The sequence below is a fragment of the Megalops cyprinoides genome, chromosome 1 (genome assembly GCF_013368585.1).
Source record: "Megalops cyprinoides isolate fMegCyp1 chromosome 1, fMegCyp1.pri, whole genome shotgun sequence".
NCBI lineage: Eukaryota > Metazoa > Chordata > Actinopteri > Elopiformes > Megalopidae > Megalops > Megalops cyprinoides.
In genome coordinates, this window is record NC_050583.1 from 33975279 (window position 1) to 33987582 (window position 12304).

At 42.1% G+C, this 12304-nt stretch overlaps 1 protein-coding gene across 1 annotated transcript; it reads right to left on the reverse strand.

The window, feature by feature from the left end:
* Positions 1–1110: 1110 nt before the first annotated feature.
* Positions 1111–11946, reverse strand: LOC118787623 (putative protein MSS51 homolog, mitochondrial). Its single transcript, XM_036543154.1, has 7 exons — positions 11821–11946; positions 9706–9885; positions 9371–9520; positions 6730–6854; positions 5813–6376; positions 2194–2287; positions 1111–1404 (listed from the first exon to the last, which is right to left on the reverse strand). Exons 2-7 carry the CDS (start codon positions 9861–9863, stop codon positions 1206–1208), a joined length of 1290 nt encoding a protein of 429 aa, XP_036399047.1. The 5' UTR covers positions 9864–9885; positions 11821–11946; the 3' UTR covers positions 1111–1205.
* Positions 11947–12304: the final 358 nt, after the last annotated feature.

Consider the following 12304-nt stretch of genomic DNA (forward strand, 5'->3'; position numbering starts at 1 on the left):
CTTAACATTTATCAAATGTTCATAGACACATTATCTTGAACCCCAATGTTCCAACTCCAAATCAATGCAAGGAGAACATTAAGTCCATTCACATTTTTTGATAGCAGCAGTGAAAATGTAAGACGACTAAAATAAAATATTTTACTTTTATGGTACCTAAAACTTTTGATATCTTTAGCTAGTTCAAAAATGTAAAACTACATAGGACTATACAATTTCTTGAATTCAAGAACAGTTACAGACCTTGTCCAGCAGAGGGTATTAGGTAGCTTTGACAGACTGCTGCTTGAACAACATGGAGAGAGGGTGCATTTTTGGATTTAGCAAGTCATACAGTAAAATTATTATTTTTTTAATGTACGTTTAAAGCCATAGATATCCTTTATGTTAGTCTTGAAACTAATTACCAATATACAATTAAAGCACAAGGAGCTCTATGAGGCTATTAAAAGTGGCACCAAATGTGATAGTCCATCCATATTATCCACCATCACCTTGGGACACAATGTAATGCTGGATTCTGAGACATTACGTGTATACTTCAAAGCAAAAAGAGCAGAATAAAATGGCTGCAACACCTAAACTGACAAATGCAATGTGTTTTACTCGGTAAAGTCTCCTCAGGTGGCGCTGCGATTTTTGTTCTGTTCTGTTCACACATCATCATAAGTGCCAGAGTTATTAATACTCAGTGGTAACAAAAACCATATTAAAGGTCTATCACCTTGCAATGAAATGTTTGATAAGCCTCATTAGGTGTGCTTTTTATGTATATGTGAGAACAGATTTTTACAGCTATTTTTCTGGCTAGTAGGTGAAGAATTTAGTCATATAGGAAATGAAGAAATCACAAGCATCCATGTAAAGCACAGAAACATTATTTCAGTCCCTCTGAAATGTCATCATTGACAAATATGAGTAGTACCCAGGAAGTACATTAAAAATGTAAATTGGTGAAAAAAGGTGTGGCAGGAATGTGATAGCTGACATGAACATTCATTTTGCAGATTAATTATCATAAATTAGATATTAGCTATATTGACCAGTGAATTCAGTATAATCTGGACAGAAATTTATCTATATAGTTCTAGATGTAGACTTTTTGTAGACATTGTTAGATGTTTTCAATCCAGTAAAGGAAAGTACCATGACTGCTTTGGCCACATCTTCAATAAAAGCTTTAATGGGAGCTTTAAGCCCTACTCTTACTCTTCCTGCAGCTCCTCCACCCGCTCCAGTAGCCCCTTGAAGCAGAGGTAGTGGGAGTTGCAGCAGACTGGAGTTTTGTTTGGACAGGACTGGACCTGTTCTGGTTTCAGTGATGCAAAGGGGTTAGGTCCAGTTCCTCTGATATGCATTTCCAGCTCTGTAAGAATCTGCAGGGAGTAGTTCAGCTCCTGCTCACTGTGGAGGTGCACACACACAGACAACCGCAGACACACACAGACGCAGACCCACACATATATTAGTGCTATTAAATGGGACATCTGAGTATTTTTTGTGGAGGTATAATTATGTGTCAACAATCAGTAATGTTTGCAAAGAGCAAACCAGTGATACGAAAGGATACAAGGTTCCCTGACAATTCTAGGGAAAAGGGGGTTGAAACTGCAGCTTGTCAAAACTGGTAACATAAGTTATGCCCAATGATTGCGTTTATATGAATGAAATGTATCAAGACATAAAACTATAATTGAGCACATTTATTCTTTACATTCCCTGTGTGTGCTGGATCCATGTACATGTCACAAAGGTAGTATAGGGTGCAAAAGCTGAAACCTAGACATGACTCCTGACCTCAAAATACTCTTGAAGCATTAAGACACCATGAGACATAATGATTTCATGCAGAGTCTGGGATGGCTACAGCATACATCTGCCTCTTTAAAGATCATTGTAGTAATGTCATTTAGTAAACACTCATATCCAGAGCAACTTACATAGGTTACATTTTTTCATGTTATCCATTTATACAGCTGGACGTTTACTGAGGCAATTCTGGGTTAAGTACCTTGGTTAAGGGTACAGGAGCAGTGCTCCAGTGGGGAATCGAACCAGCAACCTTTCAGTTATGAATCCTCCTCCTTACCACTACGCTACACTGCTGCCCTAAGGATCATCTGTAGTTTATCAAAAAAAAAGATGCAGTCTTTCAAACTTTATATGAGCCACTGCTTGGTTGAAACCACTTACTTGAACATAGTGAAGAATGAGGGGATGTCGTAATCTCGCAGGAGCAGCAGGGTGGGGAGCCAGCCTTCTCCCAGACCCTGGGTGGCATGAAACCCTGCAACACAGCATGAGTCACATGATAAGATGGCTATTCCCTGGGGCCAAAACAGAAATACTCCAAGCCAGAACTTTCAAAGGACACTGTGATGCTTTTGAACAGATATGTATTAATTGTACCTTCCAATTGTAAACCAATTGTGTTTAATCATATTAAATTTTCTGAAGGTGCATTTTACTGATATGAGTAAAATTCCTCACAAAACAGCACATAGCAAAAGTCAGAACAGAATTTTTCAATAAATACACCAGTCCTAACCATTAAATGCAATCAAACTCCTTATGGTCTGGCTATCATAAGCACAATTTTAATGATTTTTGAAAAATTAAATATGCTCATATGATTAGTTCAAAGCTGAACTTAATCCTGAATATTGTTCATATAAATGTGTAAGTACAATAGCACAATATTTATATCGACATTTGCTTTCAGCATGCATAGAAGATGATCAGATGCCATTAATATATTGGATTGGAAAACAAATTTGTATTGATCAAATAGGAAGGGAATAGAGGTGATTATTAAGGGTTGCACCAAGGTTTTTTTAAAAAATCTGAATGAAAACAAAATTTTTCAATGAAGCCTTTGTAGGCAAAGAAGACAGTGGTAATGATAGTCAGTAGTGAGGTGACGGATCATGACAAAGAAAAATATCAGAAAGACAATGGATTTGATAATAAAGGAGATGTGGAAGACTGATGCTGATGGTGTTAAGACAAAGAGAGTGAGGAATGAAGATAATTATTTAAAAAGAAGATGGTTATATGATAAATTAGACTGATAATTAAAATCAAGCCATGATGATGATGATGTAATTATGACATAAATGATGACATAAAGAGAATGGGGAGATTTTGGGTGATGTTGACAAAAAATGAATCATTAATTACAATTAAATACAGTTAATACATTTAGGTGTAAAGAAAGTTTCTCCTGGAGCAAATGTTGTTTATGATTGCCTGAGGATACCTGTGCAGGCTCAAAATGGCCACAAGATTAATATAAGATAATAACAATACTAAAATAACATTATTGTCATAACAGCTGTCATATTTTACTTTGGCATACACTGCTTGCTGCTCATTTTAATAAGGCATTTTGGTAAAGAAAGATTTTGACTTGGAAGGTGAATTTTTTATGTTTATGGGAATCCATAATCTCTAGTTGTTCATAAAATTTAGGCTGACCTGTCACCATGCTTAGCTGTCTTGGGTTTTGATTTGAGAGGTCAAAGGCCGCACTATCCAAAAACAAGACGCATTTAATCCATAGAAATTACAACATCTTGAAGCAATAGCAATAATAGTAACGAACACAATATAACACTAATAAAAGCTCATACTGTGGTGGGGCTCAGGGAGGTCTCCCTATGCAGTTCCACCACTGCAAAGGTCCAGTCAAACATACTGCAGATAAGGCCTGGGACTATAGGCCATGTGAAACACCCTGCTCCCCAGCCCCCACCTGTCCCTGTCTCTCTCTGTGGAACTGAAAGATGCTAGCTGTGATAGCCCTGCTTCCTACATTTTCTGAAGCCACCTGAAAGTGGCCTTAGCATTGTTAGCAATAAAAGCAACAATTCGGAGAATCACCCATGGGGTACTACAGTGGATCCACATGAGGGCATTCTCCCTTTATCCATCTTTGGTGTATAGAGAACACAGACCTGGGGTCAGGGACAGTGAAGTTGTGCAATTCATAGAGAAATACCAAGAGTCAAATTACAAATGACTGTGAATGACTCAACCAGAAATACTTCTCTTACAGGAGCCAATTTTAACTCACTTTGAAAAGTTTCATGATCATTGCCATTCAGGTGCAATTGTGCAGATATTGCATGATGAGAAGTCTCATTATGGGTAAATATACCAAGGGACTTAAATAGACAGGTCATATCAATGTTAATTTGCACTCAGTAAACAGGGTAGGATTTTACAGCACAGGACATAATCAAAGCTAATATCAGAAAGACTACTTTCAATGGCTGGGAAAAAGAGTTGGAGTGCCAAATCTGACCTCATAGATGTTAATTAATGGGTCCAGGGTGTTAGAGAAAAAATGTGTGCCGCGTGTGTGTGCCTTCCCTCGAGAATCACAGGGTTAAGTGAGGCTTTATATACATTTCCATCTGCTGTCCCAGACATCACTGAGTCTCAGGTCATAGAGTCAAACTGTCTCCCTTGGCTAATCCGTGCCCACCAATATGCTGCTGAAATAAAGCCAGGTGCCAGGCTTGGAGTTGGTCATTTGGCACACTGAGGATGAGGTATCACCTGTATATTTAGCTTGGCACACAATGGTAACCAAAGCAATGGAAATTGAGCAGATGAAAGGCTGTGCTCCACAGCTCTGGCGGGAAGTGTGATAAAATGCAGAAGTTACTGGCAAAGGGAGTGCCAGTGTGAGTGCCCATATACAGACGCCAGCTGTAGCAGATCCAATGATAAAAACCACGTTGGAAGCCCTTCCAAAGAAGGGGTCGATGTACTAGAGAGTGTATGGCCAGCTGAAACAGCAGGTCCTGATTTGATGATGTGTGATTTCTGGATCAATCTCTGGCTTGAAACGATGGCCTTATAGTAATCAGATGACAAATTCAAGACTAGGGCAACCAGAGTGGATAGGGAGAGAACCCGATCAGTGGTGCAGGGCACAACTCCATAGCAGACGAGTACAGAGATCATATATGAACTAAAAAGGGGAAAGTGTTAAACCTTACAGAGGAGCTTCCAATAGGTGAGGGCTGGCCACTGTAACTGCTGCCACGGCACAGCTCACCGCGCCACTGACGTGATAACACACATGCAATATTTTCACCCTCTTAACAGCTTCCACCCTTCATTAGCGCCTGTGGAGAGGAGGTTGTGCTGGGCCAGAGGGCACAGATGCACTAATACAATGGGTGCCCAGGAGACTGGGATCCACCGACCAAGGGGAGCTGGAGCGAGGCATGCTGAGCTCAAGGTTCAGCGCCAGGAGGCTCCAGCTGCTGCCATGAATCACATAGATAGCCAATAAAAGTCTGGCACACACACGGATTCCTGCTGCAGTGAATTACAACCTGAGAGGGTTGGTTTGTTGGTTGGTGGGGTCATGAGGGGGGAGCACAGAAACGCTTTTAAAGCCAACACATTGCCTTTTAAAGACAGTTACTGACTGCAGCTTATGGATATGAAGCAAGTATCAGCGGGTCTTTAGTTTGTGTGAGTGCTCAGTTAAACTGAGTCTTCGGTTAAAGTGCTGACATGTGGACCCTAAAGCTGTGCATAACATGTGCCAATCTAAAATAATAAACCAGCCAACAAACAAAAAATGTCCCTGGCTGGGTAACAGATATCACTGAAGCCTACCCTCTTTCACTCTGTACATATTATTGAAATGACCATGTCTGCGTTGCTACATTTTAACGGTCATGTGAGTCAATAGCAAAGGACAAGTGGGAAACTCATATACAACATATTCTAAGGAGTCAAGGAACCACATTAATAGAATACGATATCTAAGGAAGCTTAGATTTACTACCTGGATGGAATCCCACAACGAGGTCAGGCCTGGCCGCTTCCTTTGTCTCCACAAGCTCCTCCCAAAATTGGTGGTAGAGGCCCTTGTAGGCACTGATGAAGACTCTCCCACGGGGCCCAAAGGCCCTCAGAGGGGGCCTCAAAATGGGTCCCTCCACCACCTCTGGCCCAATCATCACCACCTCCAGGCCCTGGTGGCCAGGGAACATGCGGGTCAGCTCGTCCATGTCTGTGAGTCGGGCCCCCATGGTCTCACTGTGGGATGCTCCGGCCAGGTGGATGGTGAGGGGCCGGGAGTAGGGGTCCAAGCCAAAAATACGCAGCCCCAGGCCCAGGGTGAGGGGCCTGGACAGAAACTCGCTTGCTACCCTCCATACTGACTCCCGAAGGTCAGCATCTTCTGGGCGGGGCCTGCAAGCATTGGCCCACAGGTCTCCCATGTTTCGCCCAGACAAGATAGTATCCAGACGTGGGCTTAGATCTCCCTGCATGGAGAGCCAGTCTTCCCAGCCCTTCACTTCAGCTGCAGGGCGAGACCACTGCTCTGTGGGGAAGGGGAGGTCTCCTATTGGAGAAGTGTGGAAAATGAGAGGGAGACTTTAAAATGATCTCATGTATGATGTTCTAGTACCGTTACCACAAATGTGTTAACTTGGCTTTGGCTTGAAGCAAAATCACTTTGCTCTATTCACAAAATTAACTCGCTTTAAACATTGCAAAGATTACTTTTGAATCTACAGAACTATGAGGTCCTTTCCTCTTGGTATTTTTATAATCTTATGGCATAAGCTTGAGGACCAGCGGTGGGTTGCACCAGCTGGAAGTACTCCTTTTTGATGCAAAAGTGATGGGACCTTTATTATCTCCATATGTCTATTATTAGGCAATTGCTCTCTCCCTCCCTCTCCTGGCTCTCACCTGTAAACACCAGCCACTCCACAAGTCTGTCAATGGCCACCAGGCGCAGCTTCTTACAGAACCTCTTATGCTGTGGCCAGTCCTCCTTCTGGCACTCCTTACTGCAGTAATACACATTCAGACACCTGGGAGAGAGAAAGTCAATAAAAACAATAGTGACCTGAGACTCAGTGGTAAGCATGTGGTACCACAGCTATTCATTAAATGTGACCACGTGGTGGCCGAGAAAGTGCTTCTCAGGGTCAAACTACACTTTACTTTCTGTGACCATTTATATGAGCAAGGACAACAGATAGCATAGCTGCTTTATCGGCCCATACATCATAAATATATACAACCATAGCAAGTATGTGGGAGGTCTTTATGGTTTATAACAACATGGCATGAATTCTTTTGCATGGCTACAGTGTCTAGCAGTGTGTTGGAGGCAGAACTGCAGCTTATCCCCCCAGGGTTGTAAAATGTGCCCTTCCTTTGGCATTTCTGGCTCCTGTGAGACCATCTGAGTCACACTGCATGATCTCATGAGGAAGACATGACAAGCAGTGGAACCTGGGGGGCACTTGATATGGGAGACCACAGCACCCCCCCCCCCCCACCCCACCCCAGCTCAGAGCACCGTGAACTTCTAAGAAAAAAATAAAAACTTTTAGGAAATTAATGTTTTGTCTGACATAACAAAAACAAAAATTTAGCTTAACGCTTTTAAAGGAGGGGGGCTAATGAACAGCTGCATGGCAGCATATTAGCAATGGATACCAGCAGCACAGCACCTCAGTGGGATAGTTTACAGTGCTGTGGTGTGAAGTGTCACCAGTCTGTCCACGCTCTCACAGATTAGGGCCCTGCTGTAGCCTCCTTGTATGGAGTGACAGAGGCAGCTGTGAGGTCTGGAGCAGAGGAAGATGGACAAGGAGGGGAGAGTATGAGAGGGAGGCAGAGAGGGTTTACTTAGATAAGATGAACAAACAGGAGGAGAGGAGGCTGAAAGAGGTCACGATGCCACCAAAGGGCCATTGCCACCTCCCCTCAGAGCTAACTGTACCCCTCAGTGCCAGACACAGAGGCCAGTCATGCCTGGTTTGTCTCAACTTCACAAATATTCCGACAGTGAAGAATGGGACCAATTAAATTGGCTTTAGTGGAAACAGCAAGAATAAGCAAGTCCTGTGTGGAAACTACCATGACTGAACTTACTTTAAATGCAGAGTTTTTAGACGCTATCCTTCACTGCTACATTAGAATGGGAGGGCATCCCTATGCAGGGCACTAAGCAGGATCTCGGTCCATACCTGATATTCAAGTAAAAACAATCATAACTGCCCAGTTGATTAATGTGAAATCGTGTCAGCAACCTCGTTCATCAGTTAAAACACAAAATCACTATATGGTATTTATATTAATATTTGGATAAAATAAGCAATTGACTCATATTGAACAGGCAATAGAGCACAAACTGTAGATGTCAAGCCAAAACAGATGGGAGCTCCCACTGGGTATATATTTCCAACACAGATTATATAGCTAAAAATACAACCATCTTTCAGAGATGACAAACAGCAGACAATCTCCCCTTAATTCTGCTCCCCTGCCAAGATGGGCTGAGAGATTTAATGTGGCTGAATGCTGCGACTATGGAGATGCCATTCTCACCCAATGACTAGGCTTAACTGCTGTCTGTTTTGGGAGTAATCTGAGCTGGAAAGATCTCAACCCCTGAAGCCAAATAAACACTTTTAAAAAAATTGCCTTCTGTGAAATTACCTCATGTAATTTTTGGATTTCCCAATATCATACTATGTCAAAAATGTCCATCCTTTCTCATTATAAGACCATTTAACATAAATAAGCTTTGTTTTATGTTGTAGCTGACTAAAGATCTTTTTTTTTCTTACTGAACAAATATTGCCTTTGCCAGTCTATTTAATTCTTTTGAGGTTGAATTTGGATTCCTCTGCCATTGCATGAGAGCTATGTCAGCGTTATGCTCTCACAGGTGAGTGAAGGCATGCACAGCACTGCTGCCCTTGGGCGTTCAGTCTGGCTCCTGTCAGCACATGACAGCATTTTCATCACGTTACAGAAGCCATGTGGTTCACATTTATCTGAGCCGCTGTTCTTATGAACATGCCACACATTTTCATTTAAAAATGCATGCCAAACACATTAGGGATGCGCGTGGATCAAAGGCTTGATGCACAAGTGTTAAAACTAAGCCTCCGTTTTTAGGGATCTAGAGGATGAAATGCAGTCATGCACTATTTTTATATAGTGCATTATCCTTCAGCAAGTGATTTTTTTGTCCAAAGGTTATGTCCTGAAGGGAAATCTTCCAAAGTCCCAGTAATATGAGCAGGAAAGTTAGGCATGTTGGCTGCTGGAATTCTAGAACAAAAGGAGCAATTTCAACAGTAAACTGATCATTGTTTAAAATCTACCGTTATATAACTCGTAAGTCAGAGAGAAAACTGATTTCTCTTCTGGAAGTAAAATGCTGACATGCTATTGGGTATAACATTTTCAGATACTAAGCCAAAAAGCACTGTAGACCTTCTTCTACTACAGCTGTGATTTTGCCCCACTTTCACCCAGTAAGACTGGCATCGTACAGCACTTTGTGCTCTCCTGCCCAACGACTTACTTAACGCAGCGCTTTAATGTTTGGCCCTCTGAGAGGTGGTTGGGCAGCTTCCTGCAGCCTGTGCAGAACTTGAAGGTGTCCTCCATGTTCTTGAACATCTCCTTGTGGGAGCGGAAGGCGATGCCCTTCCTCTTCCCCTCCAGTGCAGCTCTGGTGGGAGAGTGAGGTGTTGGCGTGACTGTATGGTCTACCACAAACATACATGCATTGCCCGGTGGAGAAGACATCTTATTTTTACAGTGGCAGAGAACTCTAGAGGAGCTTATAGCATTGAAAACTATACTGGACACAGAAAAGAGAGACTCCCCCATTACGGGAGTAGGGAGTTGGCCCACCTGTAGTCGGAGTAGTCGTTCATTTTAAGCTTGTTGAGGATAACCTTGGACAGACCAGGGACATTGGAGTCCAAGGAGTAGAAACCCACACGATCTGTATAAACACCATCTGGCCCAGGGGTGAAGGACTCTGGGAGTGCTGGGCAGGGGGCAGCCATTTGAAGCAGCTGGATTTTGACACTGTAGGGGAGAGTCAATACTCTGAGGGTTCTGAAAGCTGCAGCATTCTCTTTTGAAAACTTTGTATAGCTTGCCACTTGACATGCGGTAGTTAGCTATTATGTCAAACCCCTTTTCTTAAAACATACGCCACAGAACTTTCTTGCCTTTGGAAAGTTTTCTGCCCTCTTTCCCTATACAAAGTGAATTGATGAATGTTGATGCAGTCTCTTTCCAGCGACTCTGTCAGATGTGCATGGCACGCTCTAAGCTCAGAGGGATGCTTCCTCTCCTTGACCGACAGAGATAATAGCGAACATTGCAGCTTTTTGGATGGGAGAGGATGAAACAACAGTATGAAGCACAAGAGCTCAGACTGCTAGTTTCCAATGACAGAGAATAGAAAAAGAAATGCATTCAGGCAGGCACCCCCCCCCCCCCACCTCTGTCTACCATGGAGCAAAGTGTGTGAGACAAAAAGACAGAGCAACAAAACAAGGGATAGAGATAGAGACAGATAGAGAGAGTAAGACACAGAGAGAGCCAGGGATGCAGACAGATAGATAGATAGATAGATAGATAGATAGATAGATAGATAGATAGACAGAGAGATAGGTAGATAGATATATAGATAGATAGATAGATAGAGCAAGAGACAGAGAGAGAATGAGAAATGTTGTGAGCAAATCAGAGGGACAGCAGACACACTGACACGGAGCACTCCAGATTCCCCTGCCAGGACTCATTGCTTCGATGAAACAGATACTCAACAGGAATTAAAATGGAAATACACTCTCCATTAGGAAACCCCTAGAGGACCTGAACATGCAAGGTCATAAATCCTTGTCCTGGATGTAAACCGCTGAACAACCTAAGTTAATCTCCTGTTGAGACTTGTATTAAAGTGTGTTTCATTCAGGACGTTTTTTTAATGCATGACTAAAATGGCTGTCAAGATAATATAGAATCAAAAATATGCCAAAAAACAGTAGTTCCCACATGTCTGAGTATTGTACCCCTGTCAATGATCTAGGCTCAAGTACCTCAAACTCAAAAAGTTGCAAACACAAAATCACATACAGAAGTACATAAGTCAGCATCAATTCAACCTAAAGACCACCACATAAACTGCGCAGTGTGGTACATTACTTAACCATGTGGAAACATAAACCTGAGCAAATAAATCTTCTGACCTCAGGGTTTGTACACAAGCCACAAGAAGGAGAAATCAAGATGTGCTAGTGAGCTCAAGTTGTGTCATGGAAAAGAACCAAATGCAAGCATGAGCATGGATATACCTCCCTGGTAGAGAACTGTCCAAGAAATCTCACAAAAAAACTAGATGTGTCAGGTATACAGCTAAAAAAGGTAATCAATGCCTTTGAATTTCATAAAAGAAAATTTTAAAGTAAGCACACTTCAATAAAGATTTCACCAAACATTTTTTTCCAATTCTCTACCTGTACTTCCCAATCCCACAAGCCCTTGAAATATATTATTTTTTTAAAAGCTTATGAATGAACCATAAAGTAAAAAGTCGTATCAGACTAGTTCTAACAGAACATAAATTCAGTCATGTAAACAATTTTTTGCCAAATTACTTATGTTTTGAACAGATACTACTACTGTGCAGGAAACATTACTGATTCTTACAGATATAAAGCAGTTCTGTTCACTTTGTAAGTGCCCTCAGCCGGGTAGACTGCCTTGAGCAGAGAAGTCCCAAGACACAGCCCTGATCCTTTAGTATAAAATTACTGTCTACTTAACTGGGAATTGCTGCAGAGAGCAAGGCAGCAACAAAATTGTGAGCCAAATTGCCCATATAATGGAATGAAGTAGTCCATTTTCTCTGCATATTACAAAGTTAGTTAAAGAGTGCCACAACAGAAATATGCACTTAAGTAACATAACGGCACTTGTTTGAGAAGTTATTAGAAAAGGCAAGATTCCTACCTTTCAGATTTCGTTGATAGGAATGACCCAGGCCAGGAGCCTCAGTTCTGAGCATATCCCTACCCCTCTGTGTGGCAGGATTAGATGAGTGGGTGATTGACAGCTACTCAGGTCAGTGTTGCAATACCCCAGATGCAGCTGAGGACTATCCTGCTCCAATCCCCATTTGAGGGCTGTACATACACAGGCACCACCCCTCCTGAGGATTCCAGAAGCTTGGGGTGGGACAGATTTTGGGTGAAGCAATGAGGGGTTTGACATATGAACTTTTCACTGCTGGTCATCAGGGTTTCCCCCCTCCCCATCCCTGATGCAGTCAGTATGGCACTGCTCTCTAGTAGGATCAGTGGTTAAAAGAACCCTCTTGTGGACAACAGCTGTAACAACATGTCCAAATTTAAGGAGTGGATTTAGTTATGCACCCATTAAAAGAAACCAAAGCTTGCATATATTAAAAAAAACAAAACTTTATTTGGTCCATCAG